The sequence below is a fragment of the Thamnophis sirtalis genome, unplaced genomic scaffold, assembly GCF_051295495.1.
Source record: "Thamnophis sirtalis isolate CommonGarterSnake01/CBP01778 unplaced genomic scaffold, rThaSir2_p1.2 scaffold_9, whole genome shotgun sequence".
Taxonomy (NCBI): Eukaryota; Metazoa; Chordata; class Lepidosauria; order Squamata; family Natricidae; genus Thamnophis; species Thamnophis sirtalis.
In genome coordinates this window covers 22,121,426-22,143,241 of record NW_028261389.1, presented here as the reverse complement: position 1 = coordinate 22,143,241, position 21,816 = coordinate 22,121,426, and the positions used below count along the sequence as shown (strand labels likewise).

Below are 21,816 nucleotides of genomic sequence, written 5' to 3'. Positions count from 1 at the left end.
GAGGAGATGCCTAGAGCACCGTTGGAGGTCCGATAAGTCCGCATCGAACCGAGCAATGGTAACCACCTGCACCAGGGAATATACTAGGGCACTTAGGGCAGCTAAAAGATCACACATAGCCTCCCTGGTCGCATCCGCTGAGTCCCGCCCAGCCGCCCTGTTTAGGATAACCCGCTCCCTATTGAACAAAAGGGAGGCGGGGGAACCCTTGCAGGGCAGAGCTGAAGAATATGCCCAATTCTTAGCGGACAAAATTGCTCGGTTTCGGACGGACTTGGACTCCACACCCGCAGTTCCAGCCGAGACTCAGGGGGACCAAGTACAACAGCTCTGGGTTGAGTTTCAGGATGTTACCCCCGGGGATGTGGACAAGGCCATGAGAGCTGTGAGTTCCTCCACCTGTGCTCTGGATCCGTGTCCCTCATGGCTGGTTTCTAACTGCAGTGAGGTGACACGAGGCTGGATCCAGGCGGTTGTAACCGCCTCTCTTCGGGAGGGGAACTTCCCCGCCGCACTGAAAGCGGCGGTGGTGAGACCCCTCCTGAAGAAGCCATCCCTAGATCCAGCTGTCCTTAACAACTATCGCCCGGTCTCCAACCTCCCCTTTTTGGGGAAGGTTGTTGAGAAGGTGGTGGCCTTCCAGCTCCAACGGTCCTTGGAGGAAGCAGACTACCTAGACCCCTTCCAGTCAGGCTTCAGACCCGGTTACAGCACTGAAACCGCCTTGGTCGCATTGATGGATGATCTTTGGAGAGCCAGAGATGAAGGACATCCCTCCATCCTGGTCCTCCTTGACCTCTCAGCGGCTTTCGATACCATCGACCATGGTATCCTTCTGCGAAGACTGCGGGAGGTGGGAGTGGGAGGCACCGTGTTACGGTGGTTCTCCTCCTACCTCTCGGACAGGTCGCAGTCGGTGTTAGTGGGAGGGCAGAGATCGTCCCCAAGGCCCCTGAAATATGGGGTGCCGCAGGGTTCGGTCTTATCCCCCCTACTATTTAACATTTACATGAAACCGCTGGGAGAGATCATCCGTAGGCACGGGATTAGATACCATCAATACGCGGACGATACTCAATTGTATCTGTCCGCCCCGTGCCAAATCAATGAAGCGGTTGACGTAATGGACCGGGGGCTTGAAGCCGTCATGGACTGGATGAGGATTAACAAACTTGTGCTCAACCCAGAAAAGACCGAGTGGCTGTTGTGTTTTCCTCCCAAAAATTTGGCCACTAATCCAACACTCAGGCTGGGGGGTCAAATTTTACACCCCTCAGAGAGGGTTCGCAACTTGGGAGTCCTCCTGGATCCACAGCTGTCATTCGACCATCATATAGCGGCTGTGACCAGGGGGGCATTCGCCCAGGTACGCCTGGTGCGCCAGTTGCGACCCTACCTGAATCGGGAGGCTCTCACAACAGTCACTCGGGCCCTCGTGATTTCTAGGCTGGAATACTGCAATGTGCTCTACATGGGGCTGCCCTTGAGGAGCATCCGGCGACTTCAGCTAGTGCAGAACGCAGCCGCGCGAGTGATCGCGGGTGCACCCCGATTCACCCGCATTACACCTATCCTCCGCGAGCTGCGCTGGCTACCTGTCGATCTCCGGATGCGCTTCAAGGTGCTACTGATCACCCATAAAGCCCTACATGGCAGTGGATCTGGATACTTGAGAGACCGCCTTCTGCCAATTACCTCCCTACGACCTATAAGATCCCATAGGTTAGGCCTCCTCCGCATTCCATCGGCCAGCCAGTGTCGGCTGGCAACCACAAGGAGGAGGGCCTTCTCAGCAGCGGCCCCGACCCTTTGGAACGAGCTCCCCGTAGAGATTCGCACCCTCTCCACCGTCCAGGCCTTCCGCACAGCCTTGAAGAACTGGCTCGCCCGTCAGGCCTGGGGATAAGGACCATTACCCCGCCCGAATGTTGTATGCATGTTGCTTATTATTTTATTATGTGTTGTCGTCTTAGTGTTGTATTCCCCCCCTCCCTGGTTTTCTGTGAGCCGCCCTGAGTCCCCTCAGGGAAAAGGGCGGCCTACAAATAAAATCAAATGTAAATGTAAAATGTAAAGATAAGGCTTGGCAGCAATCCAGCCTGCCAAGTTCCCAGTACTGTCCTCCGACATTCAATCCTGCGTTGACTTCTGCAAAGAGGGGCGTGTGCACAAGTAGCTTTTTATAATCTAGAGAGGAGCCTAATGACCACCAGCTGAGTACAATCACCTCCTGTAATTGCATAATTGTTCCTGACGCCTAGTAGCTCTTCGATGGCGTGCATCCAGGAACAATTCACTGCTGGCCTCCGGCTCATTCTCCCTTGTCTCCTCCCTACTGGTCCAAGGCTCAGGTGCCTCCTGGTGGCCAACCAGCCTCTCTGCGCCCTGCTCGGAGTCAGAACCCTGTCCAGGGTCCTCCACATCCTCCAGAGTCGACTCAGAGGGCCCCTCGCTCTCGGAGTCTGGTGGCAGCTCCAACGGCACCTGCTGGGCCACAATAGGGTTCACCAAACTGGGCAGAATCCTTATTAGAGAACTGCCTGAACCTGTGCAAACCCCCAGAAGCCCACCCCTGCCTGCAGGGCATGTGCATAAATTTGAGGAAGTCCTTAAATCAGCAATGCCAAGTTTCTGAGGATGTACTGAGCTCACTTCTTGTGAAATTGTAAACAAAATGGAGGGACCCTTGGAGAAGGCCTCCAGAACAGGACAACAGCAAATACAGAGACAGCATGCATTAAGCCCAAGGGGTCAAGAAAGTATTACAAGAAAGAATAAGAGGAGGGCAAAGAAAAACATGGACAGACTTGTAAGATTCTATTAATACATCTTATCTCAATAAACTATATTTCTAGTCATCCTGTTGAGTCAGCTTTCTGTTTTATCTACCCAGGAGGGCTGACAGAAAAAGCATGTATGCTTTGGAAAATAACCACACAAATGCTTTCTAATTTTAGGTCATCTTTAAGGGAAACATTGCAACAAGGAGGAACTGAAAGTAAATATATGTGAAAGATTTCACAAATAGAAGAAATGGAGAGAAACAGATAGACAGATTCATCCATGTTACTTTCCAACCAGTTCTCTTCTTTGAAGATTTGCTGAATTCAGACTAGTTGTTGCAGCAGATTGAGGTTTGTAATCTACTTACGAAAGACCAGGACTCGATACCACGAAGGTGAGAGAAACAGGTTTATTTGATGCATCGAGTTCAGCGTGTTCACACACCAAAATCTGAACTGCCTGGGCTCTGCCCAGGATGCTACTTTTATGCCGTGTTCCACACTGTGCATTCTCAAGGCGTTTCCGTACACGAGACAAGCATGACATTTCGAAAAGGAGAAGTTCATTTGGAATGTTACAGAGAAGTACATAGGAAAAATACAAAAAAGAGAAGTTCCTATAATGTCTTAAGCTGTCAGCAGTTTTTACCTCTGTTCTATCTCTCACCCACGCCTGGCTTCCTGTGCCCCTCCTTTACAGGGTCTTGCCACACTGTTCAGCCCTATTTTTAATACTTATGAGGAAGTTGGAGAGAAAGTTCACTCCAGCTAAAAGTCAACTTTGGAACTCCAGGGTACTAGAATGAAAAGCCAAGCTAATATGAATTTATAAGGTCCATTCTATTAAGACCACCTAACCTGGCCAGCCACTGGTGGGTTTACCTGTGCACCCCCTCCTGCATCATAGTAACATGCGGTGCAAGATATATGTGTGAGCAACACATTTGCATTATTGCAATTTGATCCTTCTCTGCTTCCTTCTCTGGCTTCTTTCAATCAATTGCTGAAATAATAGAGCCAACCTTTTGTGATAATGCAAGGGCAGCAATGATATCTGGGAAATATATGAAATCCCGACTTGCTTTTTTTTTTTTTTAAAGGTAAACCTACAGCAAAAGAGCATACAATTGCACACTTGTTAAGAAATTACTGATTTGGCCACCTGCTCTCTAAGCGGAGGGAAATAATTACTAGGAAGGACTTAAACCTGAAATCTGAAGAGGCAAAGATGTTATCATGGGAACTGTACACTTTCAGCCTTGAAGGAAAGTGGTAAATCGAGATATATTGCATGATTATAGCAAGCACAGTAGAGCTACATATTTGAAAAAGCAAGGGGAGAGCAAGACTTAATTAATTGTTTGACAAAAGGTAAGAAAAATATTCACTGTGGAGCTATGAAACAAGTTAAATCTCTATTTTTTTCCTCTCATTATAAGAACTGAATTTACTTAACTGCATTTAGTAATGATTTTAATGGTATTAGTGCAGTGACAACCCCATGTTTCCAGATGTGTTTGGTTACAACTGTCATCATCTGCAACTATGACCTGGAAGGCATGAGGTTAGGGAAGGGGATGTAATGTCAGATTGTGAAAAAGAATTGATCTGGAATTATAAATCTGCCACAGACCTTATTAAATATCCTGGCATTTCATCTTTCAATCAAATCTATCTACAAGGATGACTGTGGCGATCAAGTGGGGATGGTGTAATAAATAAAAATGTAATAAAGTTGTAAATGTATGCACATTTTTCTGCGACTAATTCCTGTCAAACCCAAGTGTTCTTCGGTATTAAGATATAGGATTACTCTTCATGATAATTCTGGCCACTAAGGAATTCATACGTTTGCTAAGTATTGCAATGTTCTCTCATAATGTTATAATTACCCATCCCTTCAGTGATAATTATTTTGCTATTAGCATTCATTATCAAACTATTGTCTTCTGAAATGAGGACTAGCCATTTTATAGAATTTACAGTTTGTTTTGTATAAAGCCAGGAGATTTAAAACTTAGATTTAAAACTGGAATGAATGAAGTAGGCATAATTTACAAAGCAGTATCCACTTTAAGCAGAGCTTAGTATTTGATCAACTGGTACTATTCTTCGACCAAAGAAGAACCCAACAGCCCTTAAAGAAATGGTCTTTTATATGGGGAAAGATTTGAGGTCTGGATTTTTATTTTGGGGGTCTTTTTTTTAAAGTAATTCTTTTTCCAAGAATAGCAGTTGAAAAATAGGTGAGTGGGAGAAATTCAGGTGCAAAATAATCTCAGGGAACAAAGTACCCTGAGTATTTTGTTCAAAGTAGTATTGTTCTTAATTTACAATTATTGAACCCACAGCTTTAAAAAGATTCCTTTATATCTTCTGTGTCGTTTTCCACTGAATTAAGAGTTACTACATACAAAATCTCCAAGTAAATTAATGCTAATTGAAAGATGTCAGTCAAGCACCAACAAGGAACAAATGCGGTGACTCTTGAGGAAATGGGAACTCAGGAAGAGGAGCCAAAGAAAGGTAATCTAGTTTGGTGTTCATCTTCTCTCTCAGTTGTGAGTTCTTGACTAAGGTTCTCTCAAAGTCTTCATGATTTCTTACAGAACTACAACTTTTGAAAGCCCTAAATTCACTCTCTCCTCAACTGAAAAGTGGCGAAATTGCTAACAAAATTTAGGCGTACTTTAATATTATGCATAAAGACCAATTTTGGGTTGTAGGTAAATAAAGTATTCCTGACACTTATGGACAAAATGCGACTTACCCAAACTTACAATGTCTTTGTGGCGGATGGTTTTTTGTCCCTCTCATAATTTTCTATTTGAAATCATCTTATGTTTTCAACCATTCTTACATAAGATTCTTCTTTTATCCATCATAAATCCAATTTCGTAATAAATAGTTATCAGAAGGAAGACAACAGGCCTTGCAAATGCCCGTTGATAGCTTTTGGAGTGCTGATAGAGATAAAGTAAAAAGGACATCTAATTGTAGATTGGTGGATAATAGTGAAATTAATTATTTTTATATGTGCATATCTTCAGAGGTGGGATCCAACTGGTGTAACAACTGGTTTGCTGAGTGCATGCAGTGCGTTTGAAAACTTACCTTCTACTGCAGCCCTGGTGTAAAACAGCTGAGGTGCAGCAATCCGCTCTGCTGCATCTATCAGTTGGGCTTCAGAAAGGGAATATAGGTGAATATAGTGCAGGGGTGGGCAGGCAGGCTCAGCTGATCGTTGAAGCGAACTGGTTTGCTCCCCGCTGATCATTGGAGCTACAGGTTTTCACGAACCAGTCCGAACTGGTAGAATCCCACCCTTGATTTTAGGGCATATTTTGGGGAAATCTGTATTCTTCCCCTCCTGTGTTTTTGTAATGTTTTCTATGTTTAAGAATAATGAATATATGTTAATTTATTCTATTTATTATATCTATTAACATTCCATTTAATATTCTAGAGCAAAAGACCTTTACAGTAGAAGAAGCTGTGGAAGCAATTGGTTTTGGGAGATTTCACATTGCACTCTTTATGATCATGGGTAGCACTGGTGTAAGTTTTTTTAACACTAAAATGTATCATCATTTCCTAAAACGTTTTCCCTTTGCAGAAGTGGCCTCAGTTTTATTGGTTGTTGAGAAGCATTTGAATTACTTCTAAATTCCATGGTCTTGTACAAAGTCCATTGTTCTCTGATACCAGAGAATTTGTTGTTCTTTTCTTTTATTGCAATCTTTTCTGCCTCATTGGTTGCCCACAATTCTGGATCTGGAAAAGTGATGTAGGAATTGTCTCTGAGATTTAATGGAAACCTAAAAACCTTGGGGGGGGGAATGGGCAGGCTGAAGAGATTTCCATGGTGAAGATCGAGACCTTCATACAGGCTTCCATACTTTTGAAAATCACATACATTCCCACCCCCCCCCCCATCACATGGTATGAAGATGATTGAAAAATCTCAAAGGTGCTTTTTCTTCAAAAGGTTGCTTTTTCCTTGAGGAAGAAGAAGTAGAAAATGCTTTGCTTCTCATCCAAGAAGCTTAATCAGTTCTGATGGCGGGGGACTGACTGATGAAGCTTCTTGGTTGAAAAGCAAAACGTTTTCTTCTTCTTCCTCAAGGAAAAAAACAGTCCAGTTGTCTTTTGAAGAAAAAAAGCACCTTTGAGACAACTATGACCTGAATGCAGGGGTCGGCTGCTGCAGGTTCGCATGGGTTCGGGACAACCTCTAGCTAAGAATCTGTCCAGGTTAGAGAACCCGCAAATCCCACCGCTGGCTGGCCCTGCCCACCCTGCTCCACCCCTCCCCTCCCACACTGCCATGCCCCTCCCAGGACACTCCATGCGGCTCATTTGGGATGCCAGTTAAGTACAGGACCTGCAAGGAGCCCAGGGAGGGTGAAAAACGGGCCTCCCAGAAGTTCTGGAAGGCCTCCAGAGCCTGGAGAGGGCATTTTTATCCTCCCAGAAACTTGAGGAAAGCCTCCAGAGCCTGGGGAGGGTGAAAACACCCTCCTGCCATGGTGCAGGAGGCCGACTAGGCCACACCTACCATGGCCATACCCATCCAGCAACTGGGCAGGGAACCGGTTGCTAAAAATTTTGAAGCTCCCCCGCCCCTGCCTGGATGACTGAGAATCTCCACAGATATGATTGAAGGATGCAGAACATTTCAGCCAGTGAAGTGTGGTGAGGTTTATGGTTGGTGAGGCACTGACACAGGGGTTTCAAATTTTTTTAGACTTGTGGACCTCAACTCCCAGGATTCCACAGCCAGGCATGCTCAGTTCCGATTTAAAGCGACAGCATTTGTTTTTCTCCTTTGCGAAAAAGTTTCCTTCATTCTTTTTCTTCTCCCTCCCCCTCCTTCCTCCCTCTCTCCCTCCCTCCCCCCTCTCTCAACAGACACATGAACACAGAGAAGTTGGATTGGATTATCTCCTTCCCTCTCTCACTCTCTCTCAAACAAACACAAACATAGAAGTTGGATTGGAGCCGATCCGAGCCTTTGATTGCAGGTGGAGCCATGTTGCCTTTTCAAACTTGTAATCAGTGAAGCTGGGCTTATATAGTTTTATCCAGCTGTGTGTGTGTTTTTGAAAAGGCAACAAATGTGGCTCTGCATGCAATTAAACTACACTTGGGGAGGGATCTACACGTGAGGATGAAGTTTGAATTCCTCCCCCTCCCTCCGACCCAAACGTACCTTTTCCAGTTGTTTCAGAGAGGATTTCAACTCTGCTCTTGCCTGCCATCATGAAAAGAAAAAAAATGTAAAAGGAAAAAGGCAAGAGCTGAGGTCAGGCTGTGCTAGTTGCTGCCAGAGTCACCGTGGATGAGTCTGCTTAGTGCTTAACTGTTTAAAAAAGCCTCTAAAAAGTGCCCTCTACAGGAGGAGGCAGGAGAACGACGTGCCTCATCTAGGTCAGGAATTTTTCAGCTTTTAACCCTTGCTTAACTTTGCTTTTTTCTTTTCATGATGAAAATAGTGAGGCTCTGCCTCCCCTGCCTCCCCTGACTGCACGTCCCTGATTTCAGCCTAACACTATGTTTTGATGAAATTTATTGCATGAACACTTCCAAGCACATTGGCTGCTCTTCTCTGTCTTCTTAACACTTCCTTTAGGGATATTCTGGGACATTCTGAAGTATGAGTCAGTTTTAGTTTTGCATGTACTGACAGCAGCAAGGATTGTATTTGCACAATATTGGATAAATGAGAACACTCATTTATCCAATATTAGATGAGGATGTAATTCGGAAAATATTAGACTGTGCAGAGATGGATAGATTGATTTTAAAAATAAAAGACAAAGGAGACACAGAATATTACTTGACATGGAATAGATTTTATGAGTGGTTAGCGATAAGAGGTAGAAATTAGATGAAGACAGATTAGTGCTATGTATGAATTAAATAGAAATATGGTTTATAATTATAAATATGCTAATATAATTAACAGAATTATGAATAAGCTAATATAAAGAAGAAATAGAGCCAAAATTATTCTGCTACATTATTACAGTATATGTCTTAATATTTTGTTTTGTTTTCTCTTTGTTTTGTTTTGTTTTTGTAAATGATATATCCTGACAATACACTGTATTCAAAATGTTTATGAATAAAAAGAGAGAGAGAGAGAATGACCAGCTGGTTTTCATACCTAAGGTAGAACTGGGGTGGGTGGGTGTTAAACTCTCAGTTTTCATCCTTTCACATCTCCTCTACTCTCCAAAAATCTAGGTTGCTTCCAATTATGCAAAGTGCTAACTAATATTCAGACAGTATTCCAATATATAAAAATGTGGTTCGGATTTCTCCAACAAGGAAGTACGAGATCCATCAGGCAGCTGTGACAAGCAGGGCGAAGGGCAGGCGTTGAAGATAGAGTCATGGCCAAGGATTGGAGTATCTACCAGTATTTATTTTGAATGTGTTTAATCTGTACAGTCACTAGTACTCTCTGAGTTTGGAACTGTAGGAAAATCAGGGGCTGTAGATGGCATCATTTCAGAATATTGAAATAACAGAGTTTATAACAGTACTATACAGGCATAGAAGATCTGGAATGAGAATAGCAGATTCCCCCTTGTGTCTTGTGTATGTTAAAAACTATATTTTTTAAAAAATATTATTTCATATGCTCATCCCCAAAGGTGGTAGAAGCTATGGAAATCATGCTGATTGCTGTAGTGGGTCCTGTTATCCGATGTGAATGGCAGCTTAAAAATTGGCAAGTGGCTTTAGTGACAACAGTGAGTATAATTTCTACAGTTACATGGTCATTGGGCTAACATTGGGAGAGAAGGTATCAGGACCATTATGAGGCCATATAAATTATGTGCCTCAGGCAAATGATTCTGCTCACATTAAGGCATCAGCATCATTTGCTTCACCATTATTCCATTATTCCATTTTTTTCCTCTGCTGATAGAATTTTCTTATTCAGATTCCAAAAATCCTTTGACCAGTCATGGATGTCTTACCATGAATGACTTGGGTCAACCTTGGCTCCAAAACCAAACCAAACCAGGTCTCCAAAATAAATAGCCATATATATATATATATATATGTGCTGATAAAAGGAGTCGTTCTCTGTAGCTCAAATGGTTAACTCCCTGCCTTGGAGGCAGTAGAGCACAGGTTCGAATCCCAGTAAGGATATGGCTAGCTGATGAGAGCTAAATAGCTTGAAATAGATCTATACTAGTCTTCCTTTATTTATTTATCAGCACAAATAAAAAGCACATATATATATATATATATATATATATATATATATATATATATATATATATATATATATATATATATATATATATATATGTATGTATGTTATATTTATGCTGATAAATAAATAAAGGAAGACTAGTATAGATCTATTTCAAGCTATTTAGCTCTCATCAGCTAGCCATATCCTTACTGGGATTCGAACCTGTGCTCTATTGCCTCCCAGGCAGGGAGTTAACCATTTGAGCTACAGAGAACGACTCCTTTTATCAGCCAGCCAGGGTGGGAGGTATATACTTAAAGTCACAACCCCTGGTATGCCCAAGTGTGGGAGGAAGGTCACACTTCCACTCTCTGTCATTAGGCTCGTCACAAGAGTCCATCCAGACAGAAACCCAATATTTTTACTGTTGCCTTTTTTGTTACATTTGTTATATTTATGCTGATAAATAAATAAAGGAAGACTAGTATAGATCTATTTCAAGCTATTTAGCTCTCATCAGCTAGCCATATCCTTACTGGGATTCGAACCTGTGCTCTATTGCCTCCCAGGCAGGGAGTTAACCATTTGAGCTACAGAGAACGACTCCTTTTATCAGCCAGCCAGGGTGGGAGGTATATACTTAAAGTCACAACCCCTGGTATGCCCAAGTGTGGGAGGAAGGTCACACTTCCACTCTCTGTCATTAGGCTCGTCACAAGAGTCCATCCAGACAGAAACCCAATATTTTTACTGTTGCCTTTTTTGTTACATTTGTTATATTTATGCTGATAAATAAATAAAGGAAGACTAGTATAGATCTATTTCAAGCTATTTAGCTCTCATCAGCTAGCCATATCCTTACTGGGATTCGAACCTGTGCTCTATTGCCTCCCAGGCAGGGAGTTAACCATTTGAGCTACAGAGAACGACTCCTTTTATCAGCCAGCCAGGGTGGGAGGTATATACTTAAAGTCACAACCCCTGGTATGCCCAAGTGTGGGAGGAAGGTCACACTTCCACTCTCTGTCATTAGGCTCGTCACAAGAGTCCATCCAGACATCCAGACCTTCCTCCCACACTTGGGCATACCAGGGGTTGTGACTTTAAGTATATATATATATATATATATATATATATATATATATATATATATATATATATATATATATATATATATATATATATATATATATATATATATATATATATATATATATATACATACATACATACATACATACATACATACATACATACATACATACATACATATATACACACACACACACACACATACATACACACACACACACACATACATACATACACACAAACACACATATATACATATACATATACATATATACACATACACATGCATATACATATAGATATACATATATACATACACACACACATTCAGCTAAGAATATTTGTGATGATTCTTTCTACTCCTTTCATTTGTTTAATATTCTAAAATACCCACCTAGACTTGCTTTTCAAATTACTGTATGGCTATAATAATTGTAAAGAGAGCCTTTAAGTGACCTTCATCTGTTGAAACTGAAAACTTCAACCTCAGAGGAGAACTGAAGGATCAGTAATTGGATAAAGGGGTCTGAAGATGGGTTACTGACATTTAAGAAGACCCTGTTCCTTCTTTTACATGTCTGTTTGGAAGCTATCGTTTCCTTTGTCTTAGTGACACCAACTGTAGAATTGTGGTCACTCCCATACCGATTTCCATATTATTTTAAGAGCATTTATGGTTGGCCAAATAAAAATTTGGGGTGGCACAGGTAGAGAGATTCATATGGAAGACTGAGCTAAATGTGCTTTCATGTTAGTTTCTCATTCATTTGTGTATTAAATCACTATTTGATCTTGCTTGGAACTGTACGTGATGACTTTCTTTCAGATGGTATTTTTTGGCTACATGGTGGCTAGCGTAACATTTGGGATGCTAGCAGATAAATTTGGTCGTTGTAAGGTAAGTGCTTTTCTTCTACTTTTCTGCTTACTTTTTATAATAGTAATTTATAAACCTTTTGTAATAATTTTATTCTACTGTTCAGTTACAAACATTAAAAAAATACAAACTGAAAAAGTATAAAAGAATGAAAAAATAGAAAATGCAGGGGAAAAAAAGATATAGTACAGAAAAATTATACAGGTAGTCCTCCACTTATGTACATTTAGTGACTGTTCAAAGCTACAATGGCACTGAAAAGAGTGTTTTAGGAACTTTTTTCACACTTATAACTATCCCTATGGTCATGTGATCAAAATTTGGCAACTGGATCATATTTATGATGGTTGCAGTGTCCCAGGGTTACTGGAGAAGCAAGGTCAATAGGAAAGCCAAATCCACTTAACAATTGTGTTACTAACTTAACAACTGTGGCAAAAAAGATTGTAGAATGCTCACTTAACAACTCACTTAGCAACAGAAATTTGAGAGTCAATTGTGGCCATACATTGAGGCCATACGTATGAAGAAATCACTTCCGCCTTCATCATAGCAAGTACAAATTCAGTAACTTACTACTTTCTCTGAAGTGTACAATAAAATATATCTTCTTCCTACATCTCATCTCCTATCTATAAACAAATTCTTAAAGCCATTTCATTTGGTCATGGTCAACAAAAATCCATTAAATATTATCAGAAACAACAGCATATATATTTTAAACTTGATCAAATAAACCTTTCCTTTGATTTTAACAATCTTGCTCTTTAATTGCTTTAAATATCTGGAACTTGATTTTTGTTCATTTTTTCTTTGTCTCTCTTAAAATAATCTTTTATTACTTCAGCAAGTCTCTTTTGTAAACACCCAAATAAGAAAATCATCCAAGCCAGTTTATTGATTTTTATTTGTATCTCCCTTTTAATTAAGACTTCAGGCAGTTCAGCCTAAGACTCAGTCTTATCCAGTAAAAGCTTTTCCTCTTCTATATCCTCATTTAAAACTAGTTTGCATATGATAGCAGACACTTTTAAGATTAACTTCTCAGTTCACAAATATTCTTCAAAAGTTAAAATATTTTGCTCCATTCTATATTAGTGAGTCAAAATTAATTGTTCTTCCCTTTTTGTATAATCTAGTTTTTTTCTGATTCTCCCTAATGTCCAATTTTTGTCTCACATTTATTTCTAAACAACAGCATTTTCCCAGCAGAAGATTTCCTGTAATTATTTTCAAACTTATCTGTATATGGATGAGCCATGGTGGTGCAATGTTAGAATGCAGTACTACAGTCTACTGCTGCCTGCTGGCTGCCTGCAATTTGACAGTTCAAATCTCACCAGGCTCAAGGTTGACTCAGCCTTCCATCCTTCCAGGATGGGTAAAATGAGGACCCAGACTGTTGGGGCAATAGGCTGACTCTGTAAACTGCTTAGAGAGGGCTGTAAAGCACTGTAAAGTGGTATATAAATCTAAGTGCTATTGCTCTTTGAAGAAACTGCATTGGTTATGATTGCCACCTTGATTGATTTGTAAAAAATAATAAAGATGGGATGCAAAAATTAATTCCTTCTGGACTCTTAACCCATTTATAACTTTATAAAATGAAAATTCTGATCATGCTTTTGCTATTTATTCCCTCTTCCTCATTTTTTAAAAAAAGCTGTTAATCTTGTGCTTAAAACTTCTTTCTCCAAAGATTGAACAAACTCCACCTGATGAATGTTACAAAATTTGTTGATTTAAAGATTCTTAACAGTTAAAAAAAAAACAATTAAAATGCAATTCTAAAGTGATTAAAAATCACTTTTTAGTTCAGCTTTTAGTCCATGTAGGCTATATTTATTATGACTATGAACCTAAATGGAATCCTTTGACTTCCATCCTCTCCATTCATGAGCCAACTGCACACACCTCAGTTCTGCAGTTTATTTAGCAGTAGGAGCTGTCTAGAGTTCATGTGGATAATCTCACAATCTGTCCTTTCTCCAGAAATATTTCATGGGCCAGAACTTGCCTTCTGGTCATTGATCTTTGCCGCAGCGCATCCTTCAAGGCTGTTCAACTCTTCGTGTTCTCACTGAAAGTTCTCATATTGCTCTACTTATATGGTATCAGCATTAACCTTGTAAGGAAGAACCAGTGGTGGGATTCAAATAATTTAACAACCGGTTCTCTGTCCTAATGACCAGGTGGGTAAGCGGAGCTTAGTGGTCATGTGACCATGTGGGCATGGCCAACTCAACATTATTCAGGACGATGGGCACTTTGCCTTAGCTGTTACAGTGTAATAAGGGTTAACCAGAGAGGCAGTTTCTGTAAGCAGGGCAATAAAGATTAAGCTAGAAACAACACCAGAATGTTTCCTTCCTGCCTTCCTTACAGGATTAGCCCTGTAAAGCGGAAAAAAAACCAAAAGAAGTTTTCTTCCAACAACCGGTTCTCTGAACCTCTTAGAAAGTTAAGAACCAGTTCTCCCGAATAGGTGCAAACTGGCTGAATCCCACCACTGGGAAGAACATACCTTTTCTTGATATAGAAAATCAACAGCTGTTGGATGAACTCCACAGGGAAGCATGCAGATTATTTCACTTTTTATACTTTTTCATATATCAAATAAATCAGTATAAAGTTTTTTTTAAATTGGGCTACACATTTTAGCTACCAGATAAAATGTCCTTTTTATCATAGCCCAATAATGTAAAAGTATACTGTATGTTAGCCGGTTTCCTGTTTTGCTCAATTTTATAGCTTTTCACTTCTCTATTTTCTTAACTTTATGCATACATATATGATGGGTTCCTCCCCTTACAATGGCCTCCTATGTGCTGAAGAAAGCATAAACAAAGATAAATTTTTACATGCTGAAGCAAAGTTCTTTTTATGCTGAATGACGCATTCATTCGCTTCTCCTTAGTTCCCCTCACCATACTCAAATGCATACATTTTTGCTACACTCATCCAGGGGTGAGATTCTACCGGTTTGGACTGGTTCAGGTGAACTGGTGGCTCCGACTACCACCTGGGAGCAAACTGGTTCACTCCAACTTTGAAGTGGACCTGCCCTCCAGCCCCTGTGCTATACTCACCGATCTTTCCCTTTCCGAAGCCCAGCTGATTGGCGCAGCAGATTAGATTGCCATGCATCAGCTGTTTTCCTCACCAGCAATAATGCAGAAGGTGACTTTTCTGTAAACTGGGCACACCTGCGCAGCAAACCGGTTGTTAAACCGGTAGGATCCCACCCCTACACTCATCTGTACACACTCACATTTATTTGTGCATATATTGTATATATCAGGGGTGAGTCCCTGCCAGTTCTAACCTCTTCTATAGAAGGGGTTCCACAAATCTACAGTGCCATTTAGAACTGGTTCCAGCTCCCTCCCCCCGCCCATCCGCACATCATCAAGATGAAGAGTGAGAGGAATTCTGGGAGTTGAAGTCCACAAGTCTTAAAGCTGTCAAGTTTGAACACCCCTTTTTTCTAAAGGGTTAGGGGCGCGAGGGTCTTGTAACTTGACAGCTTTAAGACTTGCACACTTCAATGCCAGAGTTTCTGAGCCAACATTTTGATTGCTAAGTAAGAGTGTTGTTAAGTGAGTTTCACCACATTTTACAAGTTGGCCATGCCCACCCAGTCAGGTGGCTGGCAAGCCACTCCCACTTGGTCACATGACCAGCAAGCCACTCCCACCCAGTCACATGGCCGGCAAGCCACTCCCACGAAGCAGGCCACACCTACAGAAGAGGTTCTAAAAAAATTTGAAACCCACCACTTGTACATATATAACAAATCAACATCTGAAGCTGTAGACATTCTTGCCTGTGGAAAACACTTTGAATTTAAAGATGATGCCATCTTATGCTTTAAAGGTTCACTTACTGACGTGAAGGGCAAATGCTTCAATGGTCCACAAGAAAAAGCTCTTCAAACCTATTTATTTTCTTTTGGAGCTTTCTGTACTCTCTCACTCTGGCCTTACTCTATTTCACTACTTTTGAAATATTTGCAAATATTCCTTTATAAATACACCATTCAACATTTTTCTCTATTTTTTTTGAAGCAAGCATTCTTTTATATGCATATTCTTCTTATCTAAAACTTCATCATTCCACTAAATATCTTTTTATACTTCCGGTCAGCAAAACTACATAGACTTCTGGGGCATTTTGTAACTTAGCTCCTTTCACTTTGTTCCTTAGAGTTTCCATATTATTTTTCATTGTGTTCTCATTTATTCTGTTCGAACATCTATTTATTTCCTTTCTCTTCCTCCCCCCCTTTCTTCCAGCAGTTGTACTTTCGTTCTTCTTTCATTCACTTGTTTTGTTTTCTTCCATCTTTAATTTTTTGCCCCAAACTCCAGGTTGATAGTACTATACCTTTTTAGATTTATATTCATTCTTTGCCATTTGAAAGCTGGCTGGGTGACTTTGGGCCACTTACACTCTCTGATAGGTATGTTCACCATCTTGAATCACAGGTCTGCGAAAAAAAAATTTTGAGAGCTGTTTTGGTTATTCCACGTAATCTTTATGTTTTTTGGTGCGCTGAATCAGAAAATGACCTCCATTTTGTTGTAGGACATCACGTTTCCTGACAATTTAGTTAACTATGTTAAATAAGGCAATACCTCAAAATAGTAGTTCTTTTGCTCTCGCCATACCATAGGAATCCCATAACGGAAATATTTTTTCTTACCCTTGAACCAGTTTCAGAGGTCCTCAACAGACCGTTTGCACACTTTATGAGGTACCCAAACTTTATCTTGATCTCCAGTTTTTAGTCCAAAGTATGCAAAGTATCCTTTTTTCACAAAGTCTGTAATATTCTGCTGTTGCTTCAACACTGTATATCCACCACAGATGAAACAGAAACTGTCTGGCGAATTAATACACTTTCACGGAGCCATAACATAACGGTTGAAGAATGACGAGCTAACATGAATTGCGATGAAAAAGTGTGAACAGCCTAGAACCAAGAACCTGATGATGATTCGTGCACAAGTGTGGCATGCAGGAGAGAGCAGCTCTGTGTCTGCACATGAGACGTCACAGTGCTGGCCACACCCCCTGCACTGACCGGAGATGGTGCTATCTGCCCTGTGTCTCCCTCCCACTGGATTCTTCAGGAAAGATTAACCCCTTCTACCATTAGAAGCACTGACTTAAAACTTGCTTAGCTTATGTATATATTGCTGACCATCAGATTTACAGTGCTATATTTTTTTTACATAACTCGGACAAATCCTTTAAGGTTTTTTTTGGCATTTTATATCTTAAATGCACTTATGTGAATTAATTAATAGTAATTTGGACTTTACATTTGGTTAAAAATACATAATATAAAAAAATACCAATTTTTTTTTAAAAAAGATAAATTTGAAGACAATTTTGCATGTTGTGGCAAATCATAACGTCTAGGAGTTTTTTGAATATTTTATTTGTTTTCAGCACACCAAAATACATGGAAATTAGATGAAAATAATCAAACAGTTTTTTAGTGGCAGACCTGTGATTTATAAAAATAATAAAGGCAGGATAAAAAATAATACAAAATTATCAATGTAATTTTAATTAAATTAAAAGTAGGTGAACATCATATTTTATGCATTTTATCTGGAACCTATATTAAATATAGTGACACACATTCAAGAAATATGTATTTCATTGCAAGGTTAATTAAGTTTTTTTTTAGGAGCTGGAAATGTTCAGAACTTATCTACAAGGAAAACTTGAGATAAATATCCTAGAGTGCTGAATGTTGCTTTGAAGTCAATGTCTTCTTATCTATGAATTGTTTCCCAGGTTTTAATCATCTCTTTTGCATGGGGAGCGTATTTCTCTTTGCTGACATCGTTTTCCCCTTCATACATCTGGTTCGTCTTTCTCCGAGCCCTCGTAGGATGTGGCGTATCAGGTCATTCACAAGGGTAATGTCATAGTGCAAACAATAATAGGACAAACATCAGCATACTCATGTGATGTGTAACTACTGATATTTTTAATGTGTGCATATTTTACCGTAAGATCAGAAGTCCAGAAGTACTGTGGGATTTGTTCAAACAGCAGATTACATATAATGTCTGTAATCTTCCAGGGCAAATTATGATATATCTCTTTCTCTATCAAGTTCTAGGTTTAAGCCTAAAATAAAACAGTTCAGTTAGAATTGATGGGTGTTGTAGTAAAAATTCCAGTGAAGGGTTGGTTTGGTTTGGTTTGGTTGAGGTGAGGTGAGGTTAGATTGATTGGGTACTTTTGTGAATCCAGCCATAATGGCTATTTCAACAAATCCTTATTAATGTAAGGGTACTGGAAGGGTCATGGAAGTATTTGAACTCAATTAATACAATTTTTTCTCTTTCCTTAATCTTCTTACCTTCTTTCCTTACTTTTTTTTCTAGGCTTATAATCAAAACAGAATTTTTGCCCACAAAATACCGTGGTTATGTTTTACCATTATCACAGGTAAGACAGAAATCTATTTGCTGAAAAATGTATCAATATCTATATTGTTCGTTTATTGGTTGGTTTGTATGCCGCCCACTCCCGAAGGACTAAAACAGGGGAGGGGATAAATAAGACAGTACAAACAATATTAAAATACACAACAGTCACAATTGAAGCGGGGCTGGATACTTCAACAGCCCCCAGCCTGCCGGAACAGCCAGGACTTAATAGCTTTACGGAAGGCCGGGAGGGTAGCAAGGGTCCGGATATATATCACTATACCAACAAACCATACTTCTGACTGTATTTAAAAAACATTTAGAGTTTTTAAATAGGAAAAAAGGTTAATAAGAGGCAAAGATCCGTGCAATTATACATGGATAATTTTCTTTAATTTTTCTTATATCCAAGTTGTCATGGTCAGCCAATGAAACTTAACAATAAGAGATTCAGAACAGATAAAGTGCCTTTTCAGCCAATGGACAATTACAATGATGACTATTTTGCTTACTTTATCAATATTTGTACTGACATCCCGAAAATCAGATGTGGGAATGCTTAATTCAATATTTTAATTGTGTTTTATGCAACAACTCAGTATGAACAAAGATGTGGATGTTGAAAGAATATGAAGATGTAGAGAACCTCATTGTCTCCTAATCTATCCTTTGTTTTTCCATTTCACAGGTATTTTGGTTGTCAGGCTCCTTATTAATTATTGGATTGGCATCGGTTGTTAACCCAACTCTTGGGTGGCGTTGGCTGATCCGAATAGCTTCTATTCCAGGCATTCTACTTCTTTTCGCATTTAAGGTATGATAGACTTAGAACTTAGGTTCGCATAGAGAGAGAGAGAGAGAGTTAGGTAGAGGTGTGTGTTAGTATGTATGTTTGTAGAGATTTCTTGTTTATAAAGAAATTCATTGATGCTGGCAAATCATCAACATTTTTATCAATTTATACCATGCAAAATGCTCAACCATACTCATAAATTCAATAGATTTAGTTTGTGATACAGAGAGCAATGTTGTATATGCTTAACTTGAAACTCTTAAAGAGGATGAACATATCATAAAACAGAGAGACAAGGTATCTTCATATCTGAAACTTATTTGGATACAGAAGCAAATTTTATACCCCATCCTTTCATCTGAAAAAAAAATCTTTGATTGATTGATTGAAATTTTCTTAGTAATTTTCCAACCAATTGATGAAGTAATGTAGGAATACCTTGCTTCTAATAAAAAGTTACAGAAATGAAATTCCTAGTGTGACTATTAGTTAGAAATAACAAACAAAACAAAGAAAGGTGTATTCTAAAGAAGAAGGAAATAAAATATCTAGAGTTATTTCTAATCATTGTTTTCCAGTAAACATATCTGTGGGCTTTCCCAAAAGCCAAAGATCTTTCTAGAACAAGATGAGATGTGACAGAAGACTGATTATAAATTATGTAAACAAAAGCATTGAAATGCTCCAATGTTTTCCAAACTGTCTTATGTGGAACTCATGCAAGTTGTGAAGAACTGTCATAATAAAAAATGATGCCATAAATTGTTTCTATCCTCAAATCAGTCTTGACTCTTGGACAAGCTTCTGCAGTTTTCTTGGCAGTGGTTTTCCATTGCCTGCTTTCTAGTGCTGAGAAAAAGTGACTGGCCCAAGATCACCCAGCTGGCTTTGTCCCTAAGGGCAGGATTAGGACTTACAATTTCCCAGTTTCAAACCTGGTGCCTTACCCACTACACCAAATTATAACTTGGATGACTCAAAAGCAGTTGCAACCTCAATCCTGTATGCATGCTGCAAATCAAACATCGCCTCTTAATGGATTGAGGGCCAGTATTCTGAGGCAAGTAGCCCGTATCCCTGAAAATAAGACCTATCCCAAAAAAAGCCCTAGCATGTTTTACACGTGCACCTAATATAAGTCCTATCCCCACAATAAGCCCTACTTAAGAGACTGCACAGCCAGACGCCTGCCCATTCTGTCTTGTTGCTTGGCTCTCTGCTCCATTTTGGCTGTGACCAAACAGAAGAAGTGGGCTGGCAGCCATGTGGGGTTGCTGGTAACATGGCTGCAAGGTAAGGCAGGTATCGGGGCGTGGGTGGCCTGGCTGCAGGGCGTGGCTTAGATAAACTGGTGTGGGGTATGTGGAGCAGCTCCATCCCCTCCTGCCTCTTGATGGTGCTGCTGGCGCATCATGCAACCTCCTGCCCCACTGCAAGCAAACAGAAGAAGTGAGTCTCCTGTACATAGCGGGGGGGGGGGGGAGAAATAACACACCTTAAAATAAGCCCAAGTGCTTATTTTGTGATCCCCAAAAATATAACCCAGTCTTATTTTCAGGGAAACACAGGTAATTGCTGTGCAGGCTATCTTATTACTGGCATATACTGCTGTATTGGGTCTTAAGACAAAAGGCAGACAATATATTCTCATATGCCTGACCATATTCCACCACACCCTTGATCCACTGTTCTCATACACACTTCAAGGGTTGTTTGTTTATATGTTGGGGAACATTTCATTGCTGAGGCAGTACCCTAATGATTTGATTTAAGCAAGAAAATTGTTATTTTCTGCAATTAGAAGAATTTGCCTAAAACTTTAACATTGGGAGTTAGAGAAAAGCTAAGTCCATTATCGGGTGATGCAGGAATTCACAGGTATTGCAAAGGTGCTCTGATGCCAACTTAACCTGCAAGTGAAGGAAAGGTCCCTTATAGTTAAATGGAAACCAAGGAACCAAGATGATTCAAAGCCAAGAATGCCAATTGTATTCTATTGGCCTGTTGCAGTAAATTTCTGGCTAAGAAACAGTCTATTTTACATTATTCTCTGGGCTAAGTCATACAAAATGTTTATGCTTCCATTCTGTTTTGACACACATTTTATTCAGACAAATGTGTAGACTTGTAATTGCATATATAAACACCAGTATTCATTTATCTTTTGGGTTTATTGGAATTGTTTCCAGCTATAGATGTAATTTGTGGATTAGCACATATTCTATTACTTTCTGATAGACTTTCCGAAAATGGCTTGTGTGGACAGAAAGCATTGCATGAATTGCTCTGCAGTGACTCATCATATTAATCTGAATGCTCTAATGCTAAAAGAGATACTACATCGAATCCAGTCTTTATTACAATAAGACTATAAGATTGATGGTACACTGGAAATGCTGGTGCCTGTTTATCTAACTCATTTGTATTTTGCAGTTTATCCCCGAGTCTGCTCGATATAATGTGTCTTGTGGAAATGATAAAGCGGCCCTTGCTACCCTCAAGTGGATTGCTAAAATGAACCATTCTGTTCTGCCTGAAGGAAAGTTGGTAGAAATTGTGGAAGTAAGTTTTTTTTAAATATTTTTGTTAACTTCCTT

The 21,816-nt window shown here is 39.9% G+C and overlaps 1 protein-coding gene across 1 annotated transcript in view; it reads left to right on the top strand.

The window, feature by feature from the left end:
- The first annotated feature begins 5,184 nt into the window (after positions 1 to 5,184).
- The window catches only part of SVOPL (SVOP like), a 28,548-nt gene continuing 11,916 nt past the window's right edge, over positions 5,185 to 21,816 (top strand). The window contains exons 1-8 of the mRNA XM_014058600.2: positions 5,185 to 5,309; positions 6,250 to 6,341; positions 9,446 to 9,544; positions 11,921 to 11,992; positions 17,783 to 17,907; positions 18,382 to 18,445; positions 19,115 to 19,240; positions 21,653 to 21,781. Of these exons, the coding sequence (XP_013914075.2) occupies positions 5,231 to 5,309; positions 6,250 to 6,341; positions 9,446 to 9,544; positions 11,921 to 11,992; positions 17,783 to 17,907; positions 18,382 to 18,445; positions 19,115 to 19,240; positions 21,653 to 21,781 (786 nt within the window). The 5' untranslated portion in view covers positions 5,185 to 5,230. The remainder of the gene's footprint in view (positions 5,310 to 6,249; positions 6,342 to 9,445; positions 9,545 to 11,920; positions 11,993 to 17,782; positions 17,908 to 18,381; positions 18,446 to 19,114; positions 19,241 to 21,652; positions 21,782 to 21,816) is intronic.